Here is a 25,957-nt window from a genome sequence, read left to right on the forward strand (position 1 = left end):
ATTGATGGGTTACCACTTGTGAAGCACTGTGCTGGGATATGACTTAGCAAATTTTGGTTTATCTTATTTTACTTTGTGATGCTCTCAGGTTGATCTGCATTTTATGAAAAAGATTCCTCCAGGTGCTGAAGCTTCAAACATCTTAGTTGGGGAATTGGAATTCTTGGATCGAACTGTGGTTGCGTTTGTGAGGTTGTCTCCTGCTGTATTGCTTCAAGGCCTGGCTGAAGTCCCAATTCCAACCAGGTAAAAAGTATAAGAGCATCTTTTGCATTTTTCTGAAACCATTTTTTTTTTTTTTTGGTAAAAGAAATTGTCCAAAACTAAAACAAGAAAACAAAGAGTAAATAAGTATAATTTCCTCTGAAAGTTCTCCTAGAAATGAATGTGAAATGCACAAAATTGTTCCTTCTTGTTTGTGGAAGAGGAGAAAAATACTTTAAAAATTATTCTGTTCTTTCCTCCTTTCTCTCAAACTCCGATGTTTTCTGTTAGGCATGCTCCTCATCTCTGAATACCCTGGTCAATATCACCATACAAATCCTTTCTTATAATGTTGATAAAAAGGGTAAAGTGTTGGGCTGTCCTCAAGGATTGCAATGTGGCTAAAAATTGATTGTGGGCTAAAGAGAGGATCCTGTATATGAGTGTGGGCAGACTCAGAAAGGTAAAAGTCTCATAGCTTATGCTTGAATCAGTATGCCTTCCAAATACATGCAAGTGCCATCATTAAGAGAGGCCTTGCTCTATCTAATGTAGTGTGTATTTCCATCCCAGGCATATATGTGTTTCCCATGCAGAGTCTGAAGAATTATTGGTAGTAGCATCATGGTACTGTTGTTGAAGTCAAATCAAAAGTGCAAATTTAATTTGATTACCTAAACATGTTTTTCATTCAACTATACATAGAAACTAACAACTTAAGGATAATACGAACTGAATTACATTGTTTATAGTTTATCTCTATTTTATAAATAAAATATATGTCCATGGGCAAAACTGTGGAAAAAAGAAAAGAACATAAACTTCAGCATGTTAGGTTCCTAGCGATTCATTCAGTGGACCTTGTTTTCTTCCCTTTCCCTCCCATTAAATGTGATTCCTGTATACAGACAGCTATTTACTCCATCTGCATTCATATAGCAAAACATACTTAAGGAGGGCCCCATTTCCCCCATGATTGGTGCCCTCTGATTTATGCAACTGTTCCAGATGCTTTAGTATCCTTCCGCTTCCAAACACTGAATGCCTCAGCCAATTTAAAAATGATGAAAAGTTCAGTTCTTGGTTTGTAAAATACGTTTCCTCCATGGATCTTTGGCCTTAACTAAAAACATAGCATATTATATCACTCTGTGCTTTGCTGGTGGATAAAATATTCCAAAAATGTGGACTAGTTTAGCCAGGAGAGGCCTCATTTCATAAGAGCTCAGCAAAGGGAAGTGGGATCTGGTGACCCCATCCCTGAATCTGTGACAGGAACAGATTTGAGGCAGGAACCTGGTTACCATTCAGGTTGTAGGAAGAAGTGTCCGTTCATCCTGTGGGAGGGTTCCCAAGACTTCTGATACATGCCAACTTTTATTAAAAAGAGGGAAGAAAACTTGAGCACATTAACGTGGCATCTGACTCTCTGATTAGACCGCATTTTTTCTATATACAACTTGCAACCTATTCAGAGTTTCTGGGAATTTGGACTTCAGGTGTAAGATATCAGACTTACTAATTGTAGAGGTATTATTTTAGTAGTTTAAAATTCCTTTTCAGTCCTCCAAGCAGTGAATTCTTGTTCCACCATTTAGGAAGGTGTCTGATGAAATTCTGCGTCAATGATGGCTATTTATGACAATGATAGTTCCTGTATTTCAAAGGAGAGAAAAGAAAAATTCCCAGGAGTAGAGAAAAGCCTTAATGGGGTTACATACCCTCACTTTGAAAACTGTCAAGGTTTAGGTGACCTCATTTCATACTGACATAGCAAAATATGTGTAGAGAACAATGGAGGAAAAATTAGGGGCACAGTAGAGCCACTGTGTAAGGGAGAGATTAAAAAGACTAGACTATTTAGTTTGGAAAGGTGAAAAATGGAAGAAGATTAGTTAGACAAGTAGAATAAAGAAAGCTGTTCAAGGTTCCTAATTATTCTTTCTTCGGAGGACAAAGGGCACACCATGAATATAATAGCACACATAGTAAAAATGTCAGAAAATAATTTTTTAGGACTTTATAAATAGCCCATGAAGTGGAAACCTGAAAAACAGCAAGGTGTACATAGGTTATAAAATTTCTTAAAAGTATTATAGTTGATAAAGCACCTGCCACCACAGTAAGCTGGTCCTCTTTTAAATGTGTAGTAGACATTTCTGTATAGTAGAAATTGACTTGGGTTCAGGTAAAACTAACACAAAAAAATCGATGTCAGACTCTCTAAGACTGTGCAATATATGCTTCGTGTAAAAACATGTACAATCTTTAAAGTTTATAGTTAAATGAAAGGTAGGAGTATGGTATCTGATTTGGTATACCTTATAAAGCTATTTAGTCTTCACATGTAAGAACATAAACCATTTAGCAAATTAATACCACTGAATTATATTGCAGAATATAGGGCATTTTAAAATTTTCTCAATTTCTCTGCAGCATTGACCTTTTTCAGAGACAGTTGCCAGAGTCCTCCAAAACTAGAGCGTGTATGGATTTCTTCAAAAGCTCCAGTTGTGACGATGAGTTTGCTAGACTTTCAGTCTAATTTAGATGGAATATCACAATGTAGCCAGTATTTATATTCCTCCATAATTGGAATTAATAGATCATTAACTCCCTGTTTCTTCTGCCTAATTTATCTTTTGATTCCTGACAATTTTTTTTATTTAATGTAAATTGCACATATAACTGCTATTTTTTTGACCATGTTCTTTCTTTGTTTATACTATTATGTTACCTTTTTCCTCTTTACCCGATGCTACAATTTGAATATTAGTGAGTTCTCTTCCTTATAATTCAGAAAAGCTTAATCATATTTTAGTTTTCTCACCTTCCTCCTCTAAGGATTATACAATCCTTAAGATTCTCACTATCATGTAGGCTCTAAGGGTAACTATATGGGAAAATACTGAGATCAAAATAACCATGGATTCCCATTGCTTAGGGATCTTAAGCATAAGTGGAAATCATCTTAAAATGTTTCCAAACAATAATAAACTGTGAAAAAATATGTAAGTATTTTACATCAAATCCCCCATCTTAAATAAGTCCTTTAAGCTGAGTGATTCTGTAACTATTAAAGTTATTTTTTATATTTCTACCTTGAAACTTTTTGTTTTTTTTTCTTCTTAATTACAGATTTTTGTTCATTCTTCTGGGACCCCTGGGAAAGGGTCAACAGTACCATGAGATTGGCAGATCAATTGCAACCCTAATGACAGATGAGGTATTTATTCAAGTTCATTGGGAACATTTTCCCCATTAGGTACACTTAACTTTTGGAGTGCCTGTATTCATGACTATTTGTTGTGAATCAGATTTCTCTCTATTAAATCCCCCTTCTTCTATGTTTCCAGTATAAAATTTCCTTTGAAAAAATTTGTTTGAAAGGGGTAATAAATTCACACACATGACTATAATGCTTTAAAACCTCATACTCTAGAGAAAATTCTTTATTTAGTGACATTTAGAAGATATTTATTAATATTCCCTTATAGTGTATGTCCTGCTAAAGTGAGTGCCATTGTTAATATCATTACAAATCTTGTAATTATTTTGGGCAAAATAATTTTAGGACCTCAAGAGAAAACAATGACAGCGTATCTGAATAGTATATATGACACCAAAAGCTATGCAACATCTATCAACTCTCTTTACAGTTTTGCCTGAATGTTCTTAACCTGAGAGTCTTTGAACCATTAGAGGAGCTACAGATGGATTTCAAGGGGGCTGTGATCTTTATGATACAGCACACAAATTTTTCTGTGTAAAAAAATTGTATGTACTTTTTTTGGGACTGGAAAAAAGTTTTTAGCAGCTTCTCAAAGAGGTATATGTCTCAAAAATGTATGATCATGAAAATAAGAACATAAGTACTAACATATAACTGGTTTCTTGTATCCCCAGCACCTTGTGGAAATCTATTTTTTATTGTTTTTAATTGTTAAAGAAGAGCAAGTACAAAAGACCACAGAAGGGTCATACATTCAAAATTTAGTAGTAAATAATAAACAGGCTATACGTTTTCTAGAATCTCATCTAAAGGGTTTAATGTATTTATTGAAATACATGGCTTTGGATTGAAAATTTGAAAAAAAAAACAAATTAGTATTGTTATATAACTTTTCCTTAGGTTTATGAAATCTGAAATTTTGAACTTTAGGGTTTGATATAAATTCTATTATATCTGTCCAAATTATGTTTTATGGTTTTGTATGGATTTGTTATTGATACTTACACATAGGAAACCAAAAACCAGAAGAAAAACATATTTTTCATCCGTTTGAGAATCAACGAGTGTATTAGTTTTCTATGGCTGCCATAAAAATTATCACAAACTAGGTGATTAAGACAAGAATAATTTATTTTCTCACATTTTGGGGAGCTAGAAGTGTGAACTCAAGGTGTCAGTAGGACCACATTCTCTCTGAAGGCTCTAGGGGAGAATGTTTCCTTGTCTCTCCAGCTTCTGGTGGCTCCTGGCATTTCTTGCCTTGTGGTGGCAAAATTCCAGTCTTCACCTCCATCTTCATGTGGCCTTCTCCCCTGTGCCTCTGTGTTTTCTTCTTTTCTGTCTCTTACAAGAACACCTGTCATTGAATTTAGGGCTCACTCTAATTTAGGATGATTTTATCCTGAGATCTTTACCTCCATTATATCTGCAAAGACCCTTATTCCAAATAAGGTCACATTCTGAGGTCCAGGTGGATTTATGTTTTGAGAGGACACTACTCGGTCCACTACAGTGAATGTCATTTTATCGAGGACATCTGAGAGAAGACAGGGGAGTTAAAAAAAAGGGCTTCAGGAGGACCACCCACTTGCTCTAGTAGAACTCTCATGAGAAGACACAGTATCTTTGCTTTAAGTGGTTCCATAATGATGAATATTTTACAATTTTTACAGCATTGCAAAATATATGCCACTGTGATTTGTAGTCCACAATTTAAGTACTGTCACTTTTATGCACATGTATTTTGTGTTATGTTTCCACATCTTAAGACATTAGGACATTACATTAAGCTGTTTCTGGGGCATGGGATAGGTTATACGATAAGAGGGACACGTTGGGTCATGGGAGGTACATATATACTCAACGTATCTCTCTTCCTAATTCTTCCTTTCCCCAATTAGGCGTCAAGACTTTCTCAACAGAAAGATTTCAATTCCAAAGTTTTTTTAAACTAATCCACTGGGTGTGGAACAACAGAGAAACATCCATGTTTTTTAAATTTTAGGGTGAGAGTGATAGCAGAGAAAGAAAGGATTTCCATCTATTTCCCTGATTAAAGAGAACTACCCAATTTGAGAACAAGCATTGGCCATCTAATGAGGGCTCAAACATAAATCCCTTAGATTTGAAAGTTTAGAGCTTAGTTTTAGAGTAATTTGTAACTCTCACCAGTGGGATAGAGAAGCAGAAACTCAGCCAGAAAGTTACTATAGAAGACGAGGGCGATTAACGATAAAGGGCATGTTAATTATAATAGTGCATTAATTGAATATCAAGAAATATTTAAATGTTTTCTCTTTTAAAAGAGAAAGCACTTTTTTGCTGTTGTTGTTCAAAACATAGGTAGACAAGTTGTTCTGCTTATCTAATTGCTTTGAAGGCAATGAATAATTACACTCATTAAGAACAAAATTTAGTTTGATTCATAAAGTTTAGTTAAGGAACTGATGAATCAGATTACAGTATCAAACTGTAAATTCTGTGACAGCTGTTACCACTTATTATTCATTTTTGTGCCCTGATTTTGTCAGGTGCTCAAAAAAACTTTTTGTTGCCTGAGCTCTGTTTGTTTTTCTCCCCTCCATACTGGAAACTTCTTGTACATACATAGTCTGTCTTTTCCTTTTGTATCTTTAGACTTAGCTAGCCTGGCATCTGGTCTTCAGCCAGGGTTTAATAATTTTTTTTTAATGAGTTAGTGACTGAATGTGCTAGTCCTCTTAGCAATACCTGATCTCGAATCAATTGAGTAATCTATTTTGTTCCTTTCCGTTAAGCATTGCTAGAGATAAATCATATGATTTTGCTTATTGGCACTACGACCATTGTATTAACCTCTTTCCATTCTTAAACATTATTAAGCACACCAAAGACTTTTTGTTTATATAACTAGCATGCCAATATTTATCATAATAGAACTTAAAACTGAGAATTTTTAAAAATCTGTATTTATGAAATTCATTTAAAAAATAATAAAATCAATATATATTAAAATACTGAAATAATGTTTATGAAATAAAATCAATATATGTTAACATAAATAATGAAATAACGCTTATGAAAACAAAAGGAAAGACAAAAACAAAAAATTTCCTGAGAGTGACATCATTTTTCTTTTTCTTGTTCTTGGCTTTTGAGCCAACAGTTTTCTCTGTTAACCCAGATTTTGAGTCAGTACTGACTTTTCTGTTCAATCAGAGAACATGCCCAAATACAGTAGCTATTTAAGAAATACATATCACATACATGTCCAGGTTTCCTCCATCCTGAAAATGAAATACCTACTGCTTCATATAGCATCTACCATTGAAGAACTGTTGACCGAATCTGAATCTCAACAGCTTTGTAGGAGTAGTGTTCACCTAGTTCTCGATATCTTAGCTTCATTCATCTCAATGTGTTACAGTCTGAATTTTGTTGGCACCACTGTGCTAAAACTGCTTTCAGTAAGGTCCTTATTTACCAGATATACTATTCCATGTTCTGTACTCAGTGTCACTTGATCTCCTATTGGCATTTGACATTGTTGAATACCTGTTCTTTCCTTTTTTTTTTTTTCATGAAGAACAACTAAAATTAATTGTGTGCTTTGTTTTGAAACTAAATTTTGAAATAGGAACTATTGCTTAAATACATTCTTTTATGTACAATGAATTTTTTACTTTATCTCTCATATACAAGTTTTTAATATACCTAGAATTGCTTTTTGCATGGGAGATGGGTAAAGATCCAATTTCATTTTTATATAATCACTTGGCTTAGTACCATTTATTGGTTAGTCCATCATTTACTCAATGGTGGGTAATAAGTGCTTTTCAAAAAAACCCCCATCCATCTCTGCGCCATCACTATTTTAATTATAGTATTCTTACTGTAATGAGTCTTGGTCTCTATTAGGTCGAATTCCTTCTTCACTTTGTTCTTTATTAATTCCTTCAATAAATATTTATTGAATGTGAACTATTTATCAGGCACTTTTGCAGTTGATGGGGATATATGAGTGAACAAAATAGACACAAGCCTTTTCTTTCATTGAGCTAATAGTCTAGTGAAAAGACAGACTAATACATAAAAGTAAAATGTATGACATGTGGTAATAAGTGCTTTGGAGGAAACCGCCAAAGCAGGGAAGGAAGATAGGAATGGAATGGAGACAGTTGCAAGTTAAAATCAGGAACCTAAAAGAGAAGGAGCAAGCTATTCAGATATCTGAGGGAATACTTTCCAAACAAAAGAATAAATGAGAGAAAATGCTTTGAGACAGGAGCTTGCCAGGAATATCTGAGGAACAGCAAAGAGGACAACATGGCTGGGCAGGAGGGAGAAAGGGAGAGTGCAGTAGGCAATGAGGTCAAAGAGGCAACAGGCCAGTCTCTGTAGGGACTTGGAGTTGGGAAGCAAATGAAAGACTTTGAGAAAAGAAATGACATGATTTATCTTGTGGAGGAGCAAGGGAAAAAGCAAAGAGACCACTTGAGAGGCATTGCAACAATTTGGGCAAGCAGTGGTGGTGAGAGAGAAATGAATGCAATTCCAATCAAAATCCCAACAGGATTTATCAAGGAGCTTGATGAACTTATTCTAAGAAAAACATAGAAGAATAAAGGTCCAAAAATATTAAAAGCAGGCTTGAAGGAAACAAACACATTTATTGAGGTTTCTTCCTAATTCACTGCTGCTTTTTTTCAGCTTCCTTTTCTGTATCCTTCCTTCTTCCCTTCCACTGCATTGAAACTTGCTCCTTAATTATGGTTCCTACATTATCAGTTTCTCCTTCCCTACTCTATCATTTCTATCTCCTTATAAAGATGGTCTAGACTCTCCTATATTTTAAAAGAAGAGAAAGAAACAAAGAGAGGAAGAGAGGTGGGCGGGGGGAGGAAAAAAGGAAAGAAGAAAGAAAGAAGGAAAGGGTACTTCCTCATTGTGTGGTCTTGAGCAAGTTAACTTCCACTCTCTCTGCCTCAGTTTCCTCATCTTCAAACTGGGAATGACAATAATTGTAAATATTTCATGTTATTATTGTGAAGAATATATATTTATTGCCTACTACATATTGGAGATAAAGTGGTAGAAATGAAAGCTTTGGGCACTGGCCTCATGGAACACCCTGAAGTCATCCTTGACTCCTCTTTCACACTCAAGTCCGATCTATCTGTAAATCTGCCTGCCTCTACTTTCACAATATGTGCAGAATCCTACTACTTCTGACTTTCTGAACTGCTATCACCTGGTTCTTACCCTCATCACCTGGCCCATGCCACCATTATTATTCTACCATCGCAGTAGAACTCCTACTGCTCTCTCTGCCCTTGCCTACTTCCTTCTGTTCTCGAGACAACAGCATGAGCTAGGCTTCTGCTCAAGGCCCTCTAATAGCTTCTTATCTCATTCAGAGTAAAAGTGAAAATTCTTATGAAGATCTAAAAAATCCCAGGATGACTTTCTGCCCTTCTGACCTTTCCTGCTGCTCTCCCTCTAGCTCATTCCTTCCCAGCATTTGGCCACCTAGCTACTTCTCAAATATGACATGCATGCTTTCACCTGAGAATCTTTGCACTGGCTATACCCTCTGCCTGGAGAGCTCTTGCTTCCAATACCTTGGTTTTTGCTGAAATGTCTCACTGAGGTCTTCCTTAATCACCCTATTTAAAATTATAGCACCCTCCCCCCAGTCATACCCTTATTCTCTTTTCCTACCTCATTTTTCTGTATTGGATTTTCCACCCTCCAACAAAATATATACACTCCTTATATTGTTTATTTTCCATCTCTACCCTCCCACTAGAATGTAAGCTCCATGAGGGGATGGATTTTTGTTGGTTTTATTCACTGATGTATCCTTAGCATATAAATACTTTGATAAATATTAAATGAATGTTCAGAGCTCATGTGTTAGCAGGAAAAATAAGCATTAAACAACTAATTATATAATTAACAATGAATTACAATAATTATAATTACAGTGAAAGCTATCAAGAAAAAGGACAAGGTGTTAGGAACGTATTAACAGGATGTCTAATCTTGTTTGAGAGGGGATCAGGGAAGGCTTCTCTTAAAAGTCAAATGTATGTTGAAATCAGAATGTTAGGTTAGCTAAACAAAGAGAAGGGAGAAGAGCCCTTTAAAATAAAGCTATTGGGGAAATTGGTGATAGGAAATCAATAGTAAAGAATGTTTTAAATTTAAAATCAAACAAATTGTGGTATCTGAGGAGTTTGAAGACAATAGGAAATCAGCTGCTCTGAATGAATTTGGACATTCATATATCTAAAGCAGGTATAAGATCATGTGATCCTTTGAAGCAATTAAAAAATTTTTTTAAATATTCATTTTTTTTAATGTTTATATTTATTTTTGAGACAAAGGGAGACAGAGCATGAGTGAGGGAGGGGCAGAAAGAGAGGGAGACACAGAATCCATGGCAGGCCCCAGGCTCTGAGCTGTCAGTACAGAGCCCCATGTGGGGCTCAAACTTGTCAACTGCGAGATCATGACCTGAGCCGAAGTTGGAGGCTCAGCCCACTGAGCCACCCAGGCACCCCAATGTTTGTTTATTTTTGAAGGAGAGAGAGACAGACTGTGAGTGGGGGAAGGGCAGAGAGAGAGGGAGACACAGAATCCAAAGCAGGCTCGAGGCTCCAAGCTGTCAGCACAGAGCCCAATGCGGGGCTTGAACCCACAAACCGTGAGATCACGACCTGAGCCGAAGTCGGAGGCCCAACCGATTGAGCCACCCAGGCGCCCCGAAACAATTTTTTTAATTAAGAGGTCAAATCAAGAAAGATTTCAAGAGAGTTGCTACTAGCAGGGAAACAGTAAAGTAGTTAAACTCTTGTTGGGATTAAGAACATTTGCAACTCTTAAATGTTTAGATTGGGTCTCATGATCATATAAAACTCTGTAGAAGAGGAGAGATATTCTGAGCTATAAACTCAGTGGCTTATGGTAGGAAATCAGTGTTGTCAATATTTAGAAAAAATATCTTTCCCAAAATACAACTAAACCATTAATATGTTTTTGGTGTCTTCAAATTATCCTAAAACAAGACTATATGTTTATCATACCAATGATCATCTGTGAAAAGTTCTTGGTTGGAAAGTAAAGCAAAAGCCTTTGAAAATAATCATAATCTCTTCTTCAGCAGTTTAGATTGAGTATCAAACCAGAAACTAAAACAAATGTTCTAAAAGTAGAATATTTGAAAGCACAATTTCCCTGGAAATTTTAGAAAAGGTGGTCAGTGTAATATGTAACTCAGCATAAGAATAATTTAGTAACCCCAAGCCTCAAATGTCTGCTCCATTTCATATTATATGAAATACAAAAAGTATAAGAAATATTCATATTATGTTTAATATAGACTAAATTATCCCATGTATCTTTATTTTTACTTTCTTCATTTGTTATGTTAAATATACCATTTGTCTCTGTGTTATGCTGCAGGAATAAACACCTACAATCTCAGTGGTTTAAAACAGTGAGCATTTATTTCTATCATGGCCTGTGTCTGTTCTAAGTTAGTAGAGGGGTTCTAAGTTAGTAGAGGGGTTATCGTCGCTCAGGTACCCAGGCCCATAGAAGCTCCCCCTCACCCTACTTTTTCTCAGTCACTACGGCAGACAAAAGACAATGCGTTAAATTACATGCAGATTGTCATAACTTCCATTTGAAATTGACATATGTGCACCTAAATGGGGTACACCTAATCCCACTATCAAAGAAGGCAAGGAATGGCATCTTACCCTATGTCGAGAAGAACTGTGATGTCTGTCAATAGCATAAATGACTACCACAGCGTGCGCGTGTGCGTGTGTGTAAATGTAACTCATTTTGAATGGAAATATGCTTGTTATACTGTATAGATGATGTGATATATATTCAGAAAACACTCATTTATAACTTTATTATTATTTAAAAATTAAAACAAATAACCTTTTAAATTAGTTTATATGTTTCAGGGTGTAAGTATTGCTAAAATTTTCAATATATTCTATAAATCTTATCTCTGTTTTTAAGCAAGGGCTTCTTTCTGAAAGTTTGATTTCGCCACACAAAAATAACCTTTGCCAAGCTTGAATCCTTAATTCTAACTGAATGAGATTCCTTTCATACTCCTTTCTCTTTTTCTTACTTTTGTTTCAGAAATTTCAACATTCATTCTAGCATTCTAAGAAAAATCTATATCTGTGTGCATTCGTAGAATAAATTATAATAGTTTAAAAACTTTTTTTAGTTAGAGCTGCCTAGTTCTTCAAATTGTTATAATCACATGTAAGATAACTGGGAAATGAAAACACTGAACACATTAAGATTTTATGATTACTTTTTATCTTTATTTATTATTTTTATCTTTTCCTCCTGTAGGTATTTCATGATGTTGCTTACAAAGCTAAAGATCGCAATGACTTGGTATCAGGAATCGATGAATTTCTAGATCAGGTTACTGTTCTTCCTCCTGGCGAATGGGATCCAAGCATTCGTATAGAGCCTCCCAAAAATGTTCCTTCCCAGGTATGTATATTTGAAAATACTCTTAAAAATCCCATCATTTTTTTTGTCTTTTAAATACATGTACTAAAAAAGTATAACTCATTGAAAAGATTCAAAATGATTTAAATTGTGTGTTATTGTGATTTTTAATAACATATATATATATATATATATATATATATATATATATATATATATTTGGTGTTCATTCCCTTTTGTGGCATGGAGCTCCTAAACCCCTTCAAATTTCCTAAGTGAGGAGCAAGATGTTAATGAGGTGACTTTTGGAACTCACCACAGGATGGGCTGCTGGCCACTGGAGCCAACTCTGTGATTAGAGGGTTAGAACTTTCAGTCCCACCCTCCCACCTCCAGGAAGTGGAAGGGGCTGGAGATTGCATTCAGTCACCAATTGCCAATGTTTTAATCAATCATGCCTATGTAATGAAGCCTCCATGAAACCCCAAAAGGACAGGGAGCAGAGAGCTTCCAGGTTGGTGAACATGTGGAGACTGGGGAGAGAAGCATGTCTGGAGAGGGCAAGGAAGCTCCTCACCCTTTCTCCATACCTTGCCCTGTGCATCTTTTCTACCTGGCTGTGTTCCTGAGTTATATCCTTTCATCATAAGCCAGTGATCTGTATGCAAAATGTTTCCCTGAGTTCTGTGAGCTGCTCTAGCAAATTAATTGAACCTGAGGAGAGGGTCATGGGAATCTTTGATTTATAGCCACTCAGTCAGAAGCTCAGGTGGCAACTTGGGGTGAGACGGGGGCAATCTTGCAGGTGTAAACCCTTAATAATGGAATCTGATGCTGTGTCCCATTAAATAGTGTCAGAGTTGAGCTGGATTGTAGGATACCCAGCTAGTATCTGTAGCATTGCTTGTTGGTGTGGAGAGCCCCCTGGTTCAATGGGGAACACATTGGAATTGGTACCAGAACCTATATAGCACCTAAGAAGGTAGGGATATGAAGTTACAGAGTCTTAATGCTATTCAACACACGTCACTGAGAAATTTGATATATTGATGATATGCTACCAAATCAAATGGTCCCATATGCCTGGAAAGATTTTAAACCCACCTTAAAACATATTATACTGGAGGAAAATTAAAATTTTAATAAACACTTAAAATATGGCCTGAGAAAAGCCCATTGCTGTCTTTCCATATTTTGATATATTACTTTGAAATTGGTGAATATTAAGAAAATTCAGCCTGGGCTGCCTGGGTGGCTCAGTCGGTTAACCATCTGACTCTTGATTTCATCTCAGGTCATGATCTCACAGTTCCTTAGATCAAGCCCTGCATTGGGCTCTGTGCTGACAGTGCAGAGACTGCTTGGGATTCTCTCCCTCTCTCTCTGCCCGTATCCCACTCTCTCTCTCTCTCTCAAAATAAATAAACTTTTTTTTTTAAAAAAGGAAAAAAAAATTCAGCCTCCAGCCCAGATACAACACTCCCATCACCATGGCTTCTCTGGGGTCATTGGCATTTTCCTCCTCTCTCCTCCTTTTGTTTATGGAGCTTGGTGTGGGAAACCTGATCGAAGAATTAAAGATCGAATTTTGCTGTATGTCTGGATTTTCTTACTGCTTGTTCTTGCCATTTTATAATGTACCAAGTGGAAACTAGATAAAAATGTATACAGTAAGGCTCTCAATAATTTATATTTTTCCTAGGTGACATCATTTATCACCCTGTTGAAAAACAAAGTCACATGATCTTGTTTTCTGCCTATTCAATCCACCTTGCCACACTGAACATTTCACAGTTCAGACTTTTTGAAGTCTATTAAGGAGGAATGTTTATTCTGCTGTATTTCTAGAAATTAAACTTTAATGACATTTCAAGGCTCTTTAATGCTTTAAAGTTCTTTTTGATATCTGATAAAGGGTCAGTATCAAAATTATATAAATAACTTATAAAACTCAATACCCCAAAACAAATAATCCAATTAAAAATGGGCAGAAGGCAGGAACAGACATTTCTCCAAAGAAGACATTCGGATGGCCAATAGGCATATGAAAAGATTTTTAATATCACTCATCATCGGGAAAATGCCAGTCAAACTATGATGAGGTATCACCTCATACCTGTCAGAATAGCTAAAATTAAAAACAAGAGACAACAGATGTTGGCAAGGATGTAGAGAAAAATGAACCTCTTGCATTGTTGGTGGGAATGCTAACTGGTGCGGCACTGTGGAAAACAGTATCGAGGTTCCTTGAAAAGTTAAACATAGAGCTGTTCTATGATCCAGTAGTCACTCCACTAGCTATTTACCCAGAGAATACAAAAACACTAATTCAAAGGGATATATGCACTTCTATGTTTATAGTAGCATTATTTACAATAGTCAAATTATGGAGGCAGCCCGAGTGTCCATCGATAGATGAATGGATAAAGAAGAGGTGAATATAAAATGGTCTATTACTCAGCCATAGAAAAGAATGAAATCTTGCCATTTACAACAGCATGGAACAAGCTAGAAAGTATAATGCTAAGCAAAATATGTCAGTCAGAGAAAGACAAATACCATATGATTTCACTCATGTGAAATTTAAGAAACAAAACAAATGAGCAAAGAAAAAAAAAAAGAAAGTGAGACAGACAAAGAAACAGACTCTTAACTATAGAGAACAACCTGATGGTTACCAGAGGGGTGGTGGGTGGAAGAATGGCTGAAATAGTTGATGGGGATTAAGGAGGGCCCTTGTGAAGATGGGCACCAGATGATTAAAATAAAAACTTAAAAAAAAGTAAAAAAATAATATTCTTTTTGATAAGTATGTACTCTTTACTTAATGTCAAGATTTATTTAATGTTGTCTTGCATTAAATTGGAACATTTACAAGTTCCAGGTGGATCAGTATTTTTAAAAATAAAGCAATGAAAGCATTACAAAAAAAAAGGAAATTTAAAGGCATGGCTTAATCATATCAGATAGAAAATTCCCCCTTACTGCTAATCTTATTTCTGATTGGGAAGAATTATTTTTTAACTTTTTTTTTTAATGTTTATTAATCTTAGAGACAGAGTACAAGTGGGGGAGGGGCAGACACACACACACACACACACACACACACACACACACACACACACACAGAATCTGAAGCAGGCTCCAGGCTCTGAGCTGTCAGCACAGAGCCCAATGTGGGGCTTGAACTCACAAACTGCGAGATCATGACCTGAGCCGAAGTCAGATGCTTAACCGACTGAGCCACCCAGGAACCCCAGTATTTTTAAATTAGAATTCTTATGTTCATGTTACCTTTGTGTGGATGTATGATATAAAAATTGTAAAAATTAAAACTCCAGTGTGCATTTCACTTATTATATAATCCAGAGAGGTAAAAATAAAGACTATTATTTTGCTATTATTTGGGGTCATTTTTAAATTACAGGCCTGACTTTGTTGAGATTTGTAGCTAAATGTTTGTTAAGGCCACTCATATTGCCACGTCTGTTCCTACTGAATATGCCCCCTGCAGCCCCCACAGATGTCATCTACTCAGCCTTCCCTAGGGCTTTTGTCCCTGTGGAGTCCAACTTGCCTGACCTTACTGCTCTAGTTGACTAAGACCCAGACATAGAATGTTCTCCTGGTTAGCCAGAGGTGGGAAAAAAATCTCAATCTCACTATCGATTTAAGAAATACACACTGATGTCTTATTTCTGAAGTCATTTCATAATTATTAAAGATTATTTGATTTCCTTTTCTCAACAATTACAATTTTGTGATTCTGTACCTGCAGCCACATTGTTTCAGTTGATCTACTAAAATAAAAGAAGTTGCTGAAAGTGTAATTTTTGGGGTTATAGATTGACTTATTTTTTGTACTTGTAAACATCTTTGCACTTATGATATTAGAAAAAGACAGTATAATGCTTCCTGAAGTGGTAAGAAAGAAACTCTTTATTTTATTTGGGAAAAATTCTGTGAAAATATTAATACATTTGAAAATGAATGAGACTTGAAAAGTCACTTGTTAATACCATTTAGTTTTTTGAACATTAAGACTGAAGTCAAGCATTTTTGAAAACATCTTGCCTTTGAGAAATGATATTTTTGAGGCAAGTGGAGGACTGGGAGCTCTGTATTTTTAAAATTGTTTTTATGAGATTCTTTAAAATCAGGATTAATTACTGGACTCAGAATATTAAGAGGCAATAGTAGAAAGAACATCGAATTAAGAATCAAGGCACTTGGGTTCTGCTATGCTTCTTTACAACATTAGTATTTTTTAAATGTATGTTGTAATTGAATAATAGATGCTATGAGCTATGTTTTCTTTCACTAAATGGAGCAAGATAAATTAAAAGATATTAAGCACTCTGACTTCATACTATTTAAATACTGTTTTCCTCCATGGGATAATTTCCGTGGTTTTTATGTTCTTTTGAAATGTATAAGTCACAGAATTTTTAATACTTTTTTCTCTCAGTTAAGAGAAGAAGAACTTGTCCACTTCAAGGGATAACCCTGAAAATTAGAACTTTGTGTGGGTCCTTATAATCACTCCCTTGTGTATACCATAAACTTCTTTGCTTTTCTCTCACGCCAATTACTTGCTTGTTAAAACCACAACCCTGTGTGAATCCAACTCTTTAATCTGTACCTGCATTGATGCAGTTGGATGTAGCTGAAGGAAAACAGCTACACTGACTAATCTCGTTAGTTCATGACCACATACCTCAAGTGGACCCTTAATGTTGCCGGTTCATCATCCTATCTCCCCTGGTCCAATAAGTTTCTCTAGATGACTATTTCACACCTGTTTTCTCTCCTCACATCTTCAGCACATCCTTCTGACCCTCACTTTCAGATTTGCTTCCTACTTCTCTGAGAAATGTGAAATAACTTAAAGGGAACTTCCATAGACTCCCACCACCACATCTACCTGCCTGCAGGCATCTACTCCCACATACTCTGCTTTCCTATATATTATTATTGAATTATCCAAAGTCAGCATTCTACCTTTGCATTAGACCCCATCTGTTCAAACCTACTCAAAGACATTACACCAATTCTCTTTCTTTCCTATATCATCAATTCTTTTGTTCTCTATTATGTCATTATTGTTAGCATAAAACCTTACTAATTTGCAAATCTTTAAAAAAAAAACCTCTCAATACTGCTATCACCATCAGCTACTCATCCATTCCTTATTGTCCCCTCTGCAACCAAATGGCACAAGGGTTCTCTGAACTACCTGCCTCCAATTCCTCTTCTCCAATAAGACTTTTCCCCATCACTTCACTAAAAGTACATACATGAAGGTCACCGAGGATCTCTACACTGTTCAATCCCATAGTCAGTTCTTAGTCTGCATTCTATTTGCCTGCCAGTCAACAGCATTTGACAGAGTTGATGACTCCCCTTTCCCTGTACTTTCTTTGCTTGGTTCCCAAGACACCACACTCTTGGTTTTTCTCTTAGCTCACTGGTCACTCCTCAATCTCCTATGCTGGTTTCTTCTTTTTTCCCCTGATTTTTTTATGTTGAGATGATACAGGGCTCAGTCTTTGCTCATCTTTTCTTTTCTACCTACACTCATTCTCTTGGTAATATCATCCAATGTTATAGCTTTAAATCCTTTCCCAAATTTACTCTTTACCTTGAACTTGAGAGTTATTTATCCACATGCCAATGTCTCCCCTTGGATGTCTTATAGATATCTAAAACCTGACATATCCAAAGTTTGAACTCAATTGTAGATTGTCTCATTTCTATATCTGTATTCATCTTTGCATTTATATTAGAAAAGGCAATATAATACTTCCTGAAGTATACAAGAAACTCCGATCTTTTCTCAAAGTCTGTTGCATTTGCACCTGCCTCTATTGGTAGGTCTTAACTCCATACTTATCGTTGGTCAAGCCAAAAACACTCATTTTTTAAATTTATTCTTAGATTTCCATTCTTCCAGGAAATACTCTTGGATTTTCCTTTAATATTTATCCAGAATTACACCATTTCTCATTGTTGCTACTGCTGCCATACTAGTTCAAGCTACCATCATTTTTTTTCTCCTAGATTATTGAAATAGTTTTTTTTTAATCACTCTCCTTGTTTCTGTCCTTGGCCCCCAACATGTGTTATCAGCACAGCAGCCAGAGTGACTCCAAGTGAGACCATGCTACTCCTTTCCTCAAAACCCTACAACATTTTCTCAATTCACTGAGAATAAAAGCCAAATACGTACAATGGTCTACTAAATCTATACAATCTGGCTTCCCTTTATTTCTTCAAAGTAAACTCCTAGTTTGAAAGTAAACACAAGGACTTTCTTTCTTGTGAACTCTTTTCCAACAATGTCGGCTTCTTTGTTCTTTGTTCTTCAAACCCTACAGCCATACCCCTGCCTTGACACTGTGTCACTTGCTGTTCTTTCTGTCTGGATATCCCCCAGTTATTCTCATGGCTTATTCTCTCAGCTCCCTTAGGCTTTTCTCAAATGACACTTTCTCACTGATCCTACCTGACCACTCTGTTTATAATTGCCACTCCTTCCTCCCTACCCACCCACCCCATACCTCAGATCCCCCTCTTAACTCTGCTCTAAATTTTCATTTTTACATAGGTTTTAATCTAACACATTGTAGAATTAATTTACTTATGTGTTTATTTGTTTATTGTTTGGGTTCCCCATTAGAAGGTGAGTTCCACAGGCCTGATTTGTCCACTGGTGTCTTAGTGGTGGGGTTGAGTACCTGACACAAATTGGCTTTCAATAAGTATTGGTTGGTTGAATTAGTAGATTGCATAAGTTGAGTAGTCAAATATATATACACTCTTTAATTTGTTTTAAAAAAACAAAATACCTGTGTTTCTGAACAAAAAATATTTCCTGCATTTTCCTGAATATTCATCGGTACTGTTCATACATCTCTTTTCACACACCTTTCCCCCTTACTATAAGATGAACACTCCTTGATGAAACAGGTACTTTAGAATGGCTAATATATTTCATGGTTTATCATTTGCCTTATCAATGTATAGCTTTTTCCATTGTAAGACAATGAGACATAGCCAGTAAGGGATAATTACCCATGAAACCAAATAATATCACTTGCTTTCTGAGATTTATGGAAGCTAAGATTTAGGGTACTGAGGCCACCCTTAAAGCCCTTTACTGTGTATAATAGCTATTTATGTGTAAAGGCAGTTCCTCCATCAGCTGACAGACATCCTCTCTTTTATCTTTGAATTTTTGTTCATTGTACCTATTCATATACCTGGGAAGTTGTAAAAATATCAAGCAATGAACTTTTCTCTATTTTTGTGCATTTCAAAACCTATTTTTCTCATGTTTTAAACCTGTGCCACTTTACCTAAATGTCCCATTATACATAAGATCATTTGCTAATTCACATGCTTAGACTATTTTGGAATGGCAGTGAAGTAAATATTTTAACTGCACCACTTAGAAAATTTTTATGATACTTTTCAGCCCTTTTGAACACATTGGCATCCTCTAGGATAACCAATAGGGAGGATTTTATGATTTTTAAAAATCTCTGTCACCGACAAAAGTGGGTGGAACAGGCTTGTGATAAGACAGCACTTCCATAAGCCTCAGTTAATTTCTCAATGACTGAATGGAAGTTTCCATTTGTAAGAGTCTGGGATCTCCGTGAGTCAGAAAGAACCATGTTGTAAATCATTCCTTAGGTAGGAAGATATCTGCCAGAATAACAGGGAACCACCCTTAAAAATAGCTAGCGATAATAGTTTAAGTTGATTGAACAGTTGAACTATGCCAGGCATACAACACCACCGTAACTAGTGCCTCCTCATTCCAACCTAGCCAACCCTGGTCTCTCTTCATCCCCTTCCTTTCCTTCATTGTCTTCCTAGCTGAATGTCTACCTGACATTAGAGACTTGCTTGTCTCCACTAATAGAATGCCTTTTCTCACTCACCTTTGCATTTCTAACATCCGTAACAATGAATGGCACACAAGGCACCAGTAAAGATTAATTGAAAGACTGAGTAAATGTCCATCACTTCATTTAATTTTCTCAACCACGCTGATAGGTATTGTTACTACCACTCGTGAATGGAGGAGGGAACTGAAGCATTAGGAGATTAGATAACTTTATTTAGAGTTCATGTAGCAAATAAGTTACAGAGCCTGGGTTCTTGGCCACTCTGCATATTGCCTCAAGGGAAAAAAATTGTTTTTGTTATTTACAACTAGCACCTGAAATTAAAAAACAAAAACAAAAAACTTCCTGCAGGAGAAGAGGAAGATTCCTGCTGTACCAAATGGAACAGCCGCTCATGGGGAAGCAGAGCCCCACGGAGGACACAGTGGACCTGAACTCCAGCGAACTGGAAGGTCAGTGAAAAGTACTTGTATGGGACTTCAAAGACCAAATGATATACTGTCCTTTGTGTCAGGAATTGCTGTTTAGAGATGTAATTTTTTTTATACTTTGAATACCTGTTAATAAATACCTATTTGAGTATGTATGTATTTATTTATTTGAATATCTATTCCGTGAACACCTATGTAATGCCAATAAATTTGATTTCCCAGTATTTACTAATCATTTTTGTTACTATTAAACCAGCACAGTGAATACGTCATTCCATTTTATCTTACCTAGTCTTTCATTTTGCTGTGCATAAAATGTGTTCACAGATTCGTAGAATGAATAAGAAAACTGTCAGTGGCCCCTTCTAAAAGGGCCTTGTTGAAAGCTTCAAGTTCAGATGGAAATAAAAATAAATACCAAGAACTCAGTCTTATAGAACCTATCTCATTACATGCAAGTAGGATGTATATAATAGTATTTTTTATTTTTACGGTTGTAATTTGAAAGAGCCATATGATTTATTTTTTCTAATCACACATCTTTGAAGAGATGAAAGCTTCAATTTATTTCTCAAAATGGTTCTTTATCGTTTTTTGACAGCTTGTCTCTCTCCAAGCAATGTGTGAGCAGAAAATCAGAAAACCTTGGGAGGGTCTGTCTTCAGGGAATATGTGCACACAGCCTCCATTATAATTGAAGGCAAGGGCAAAGGCTTTGCAGGATTGGTACCCCCTTCCTCTCAAGGCCATTTCCTGGACTGCTTTCGCTGTGTCCTTTAAGCTGACTTTCGAGTTTCTGACAACTCTATGCATTTTAATTCTCCTCTGTTCTTTCCCTTTATCTATGTTTTGTCTCTGAGGAAAGGTCCTTTAATGTCTTCCTCAGCCTCCATACATAATTTGAGATGATTCAAACAATTTTTTCCTTCTCCCTTTACTGGAAGCGTGGTTACTCCTTCTGTTTGCTTTCATATTTTCAAATGCTGTCTTTTTATTTTGGGTGGTTTCTCTCTCTCTCTCTCTCTCTCTCTCTCTCTCTCAGGTGTAACATGCCACATAGCTTAGATTTTTTTCGAAGTTCACTTTTCCTTACTGCTTCCTAAATCCTCCCAGGTCACCAATATCCGGTATCTTCGCTTCTCCAGAGTTCTTCCACAGATTCTGTTGCTGACATGACTTGAAGTATCCATTACTCATCTGCTCTCCGAGAGTTGCTGGTGTACATCTGGGCTGCTCTTGCACTGTTCTCTGCAATGACCTCCCACTTCCGGATTTAGATTTTTGCTGCTAAAAGCACGTTTATTACACAGTAATATCATAGCTATTGACACTATTTTATGCCCTAATAAGTCATTAATTAGAAGACAGTGGTCTAACAGAAAGTGCTATCAAACCTACAAATATTAACTACTAAGTAATAGTTCGTAACCACCTCAAAATATTTTGGGGATTAGGTGGGATGTAAATGATAAATGAATAAAGAAATACTGGATTAAATCTATGTTGAATTGTGACTTTGATAAGTTAACAAATCACTCAGAAATGATCCTCCCCAAATAAAAAAATATGCACATGTTTATCAAACGCACGCAGGGGACTCTAAGATGATCTTTGTGTGTATGAGTTTCATGGGTTCTCTGTAAGCTTCTTTGAGTTTAAATGTCCTGTTTTTCAATTGGAATTTCATCCTTCTCACTTTCTCCTAGTCCACATCCCTCTGATGGAAGCAATCACCAGGAAAACATAAGGAGTCTCTCACTTATGTAATAGTGAGATAGTTACTAACAGGTTACTATTGTGTCTATGTCAGTCAGATCAGGGTGATTACAAGTAAGAGTCAAAATTTTCAGTTATTCTGAAGATACACTTTTTTCAAGGCAAACCAGAATTAGCGTCTCAAGAGAACAATAATTTTTGAGGCAGTTCTTAGATTGTCTGTGAACATTTCTATCCAGAAAATAAATAAAAATTTAATATCTTTGCATAATCCAAATATATCTAGCATACTGGCAGTAGATTGGAACATAATGGTTTTTTTTAACCTTTGTGTAGGAACTTAATCATAGTCTTACTCATTTTAATATGACATCTTTATTCCATGGAGCACAAAGAGCTTTCAGTAGCCAAGTGTTAAATCCATATATTATTATTAAATATTCAAAGAATGAGAATACCTGTTCATTAATATTCTCATTCCTAGTAGATTAAAAATATTTTAGACCTCACATTTTAGGGAGCATTTCACAATTTACTGCTATTCTTCTCCCCTCCACCCCCCAAATCCTCTTTCAAGTGTTTTGGTGTGGTTTTGGGATATATTTAGAATAAGTGAATTTATACTAAGTAAGGCCATTATTGTCTTGTGAATGATAGATGTTGGGATATGTTTAGACAATAATGGATCAAAATTACATTTGTCTGGGTTGGTTATTATAAGGTCCCCTTCTTAATTTCCTAAAAATGAAAACAACTATGGAATCTATCTGTCTTTACTAGGTATTACTGTCATCCATAAGGCCATTTAGATGCCTGCTTGAAACAATACGTGGTGAGGAATATTTTGGCAGAGAAAGTAGGTAACTGGAGCCATGGTTAAACACTACCTCTTCTCTCTAGGGTAATGTTCACCGTTGCAGAACGCAAAAGCCACCTTATCCTCCCAAACTTCACTTTCTGCTATGCTAAGTGAAATGTAAACAATTAGAAAATACTGCCAACGACTGAGGGTAGTAGGCCTGAGTTTAGGAGGGGTAGATTGATATAGAAATGGCACAGAGATTAGAGTGATCCTTAAATCTCATTATTTGAATTTTGATCGAAGGACAGCTCTGCACCTTGTTTGAGAGAACACGGGGTTTTCTGGTTGCTGGCATAATATTTAGTTAGGAAGTGAAGAGACACAGTGGTACAAAGCCATCTCTGTAGATCATGCTAATACAATGTAGCAGGTTAAAAGGGGTCTCATCTCCGCTGATGGAAAACGTATACTGTGACCTGGCAAAAAGGAAATGAGGATTTTGCTTTGTGGGTGTGTGTTTTTATATTTGGATTTCACTCTTGTGTTTCCCTCCTCCCCCCGTCTTAGGATTTTTGGGGGACTTATTTTAGATATCAAAAGAAAAGCTCCATACTTCTGGAGTGACTTCAGAGATGCTTTCAGCCTGCAGTGCTTAGCATCTTTTCTATTTCTCTACTGCGCGTGTATGTCTCCAGTCATCACGTTTGGAGGACTGCTGGGAGAAGCAACGGAAGGTCGTATAGTATGTATTATGCTTTCCCTGGAATTTTAAAACCTAATCAGTTTTTAGGAATGATAGTTAGATAAGTCAACATTTAGTTTTGGATTCCTTTATAACTGGTTATCTGGAAGTGGAACGTCTCAGAACTGTTAATTCTTAGTCTTACACAAGGTTCTGCTCTCATCCCTGACCCCGCCCCAACCCCCATCCTTGTCTGGCTTTGGCTCCCATTCTCACAAGGAGAGAGAGATGGACATGAGGAATCCATTTCCCACTTACACAGCCCACGCTTCTGTCCTGACACTGACCGCGAATACATGTAAACTTTTAATAGTCCAAAGAAAAGCAAGGTGAGGAATGTGGAGAGAACACATCCCCATTCAGTACCATTCATATTCTCCTGACTGCTTGTCCCTTTTCTTATTCCCTTACTCCACATCCTGCCCAAGGTCACTAGGTTTTTCATAGCAAATGAAAAAGAGTATCCTCATGTATTTTAAACATGTACTTCCTAGGTATAATGGTTGCCTGTGTAGCTTAGGTAATGGAATTATTTATATCTCTACACAGAGTGCAATCGAATCTCTCTTTGGAGCATCTATGACTGGGATAGCCTATTCCCTCTTTGGTGGACAGCCTCTTACCATATTGGGCAGTACAGGACCAGTTTTGGTGTTTGAAAAGATTTTGTTTAAATTTTGCAAGTAAGTGTTAAATACTTTTGGCCCTTCCTCCCTTTCTGTTTCTCCACCGTATTTATACTTCTCCCAACATCATGTCTGGGGTCTGCTGGGAAAGGTGGACGTAATGGATTTGATTCAGTTTGCCATTTTTGTCTCTCCATGGAAATAAAGGAAAAGTAAAATGTGTGTGCGATTTGCTATGTAAAATTTATAAAAAATGATATTCTGTTCTAAACATGAGAAACCTCTTTTAGTTTTGTCCTCTTAGATGTCCCCTTTCGACAAACGTTTTGAGTTTAGAAAATCATGGGATGTGAAGGTTATTTTCTTTCACTTCCTGAATTAGACTTATTCCCATCTATTTAAAATGGTGGCGAGCTGTTAAATGACCTTATTTCTGCTGTTCTTTCCTCCTCCTAGAGAATATGGGCTGTCGTACCTGTCTTTAAGAGCTAGTATTGGACTTTGGACGGCAACCCTTTGTATCATACTTGTGGCGACCGATGCAAGCTCCCTCGTCTGCTACATCACCCGGTTCACTGAAGAAGCTTTCGCTTCTCTTATTTGCATCATCTTCATCTATGAGGCCCTAGAGAAGTTGTTTGAACTCAGTGAAGCATATCCAATCAACATGCATAATGATTTGGAACTGCTGACCCAATACTCGTAAGTAACGTTTCCCCTAGTGGCCATGGGGCTTGTCTTTTTACAAATTGCTATTGTTTAAAAAAAAAAATAGGATGAACTTCCATTGCAGATCAAGTGTCTTACATTGATTCAGGATCTAAATCCCTGATCAGACTCTCAGAGGGGAACAGGATTTTAAAAGCCACCTCATCAGCTACTCATCTGATACTTGAGTTCTCATTATAAAAACAAAAGCAAAACTCACCGAATTGAAATGTGATTTTGCTTTTTAGAATGCACGATATTAATGGTGGAGGTGCTCAGGCTTTGCCCGTTGAAGGTGATGTTAACAGTTCAGGATTAAAGATGGGACTGTACCTAGTGTACTTTCCGGTTTTAGTATGCCAGGAGTTTGGAATTTCTCTACGACTGTGTTTGTGGAGTACACAAACATTACATTATTCCTTTCTTTGATTTAATTTTAGGATTTTTTTTTGTTGCATTTGTATGTACATTTTTGTACAGCAGATATTTGAACCAATATGTTCTTTACAAGGCCGTTATAACCTCTCCATCAATCACCAATGGTCTTCTTATAAACTGCTTATATATGGCCCCAAATCCTTTGAAGATTTATTGTCTTTATTTACCATTGACATACATCAGAATTGTTGAAATTAGGCCAAAATAGTATCATGTTCTGATTTTGTTAAGAATGATGTAATGATACAGTGTTGAAAATAGAATGATTTTTAGTACTTCAAATTTTTCCTGGTCTTTCCACCCCTGTCTCAGATAAGAAAAATCAGAGTGGAAACATAAAGTAACTTTCCCAATAAAAGCAAATAGCAAGGGTGTTGTGAACAGGATCCAGAAGCAGATGAAGGAGGTGTCAGGGACACTCAGGAAGCAGGCAAATGGGAAGAATAGTTTGATCAGAATGAAGGATAACATGGATACATGCCCTGTTGTTTCTCTTTAGAGAACAGTGTCACCCAATTTGGATCTCCTTGCTGGGATGTATGTTATCTGTTTGAATCTTTAAACCTATTACATGCCAGGCACTATGCTAGGTACTAGGGATGTATAATTATCTCTGCCTGGATTTTCACACTTATTACATGCCAAGCGCTATGCTATAGACATGAATAAT

The 25,957-nt window shown here is 36.4% G+C and overlaps 1 protein-coding gene across 7 annotated transcripts in view; it reads left to right on the forward strand.

Annotated features, from left to right (window-relative positions):
- Nucleotides 1–25,957, forward strand: part of SLC4A10 (solute carrier family 4 member 10) — a 299,064-nt gene that overhangs the window by 197,363 nt on the left and 75,744 nt on the right. For all 7 annotated transcript variants that reach the window (XM_045480001.1, XM_045480002.1, XM_045480003.1 and 4 more), the window contains 7 exons: nucleotides 89–246; nucleotides 3,343–3,430; nucleotides 11,804–11,950; nucleotides 20,176–20,276; nucleotides 23,341–23,515; nucleotides 24,065–24,198; nucleotides 24,598–24,843. In XM_045480001.1, the coding sequence (XP_045335957.1) occupies nucleotides 89–246; nucleotides 3,343–3,430; nucleotides 11,804–11,950; nucleotides 20,176–20,276; nucleotides 23,341–23,515; nucleotides 24,065–24,198; nucleotides 24,598–24,843 (1,049 nt within the window). The remainder of the gene's footprint in view (nucleotides 1–88; nucleotides 247–3,342; nucleotides 3,431–11,803; nucleotides 11,951–20,175; nucleotides 20,277–23,340; nucleotides 23,516–24,064; nucleotides 24,199–24,597; nucleotides 24,844–25,957) is intronic.

The sequence above is a fragment of the Leopardus geoffroyi genome, chromosome C1, assembly GCF_018350155.1.
Source record: "Leopardus geoffroyi isolate Oge1 chromosome C1, O.geoffroyi_Oge1_pat1.0, whole genome shotgun sequence".
Classification (NCBI taxonomy): Eukaryota; Metazoa; Chordata; class Mammalia; order Carnivora; family Felidae; genus Leopardus; species Leopardus geoffroyi.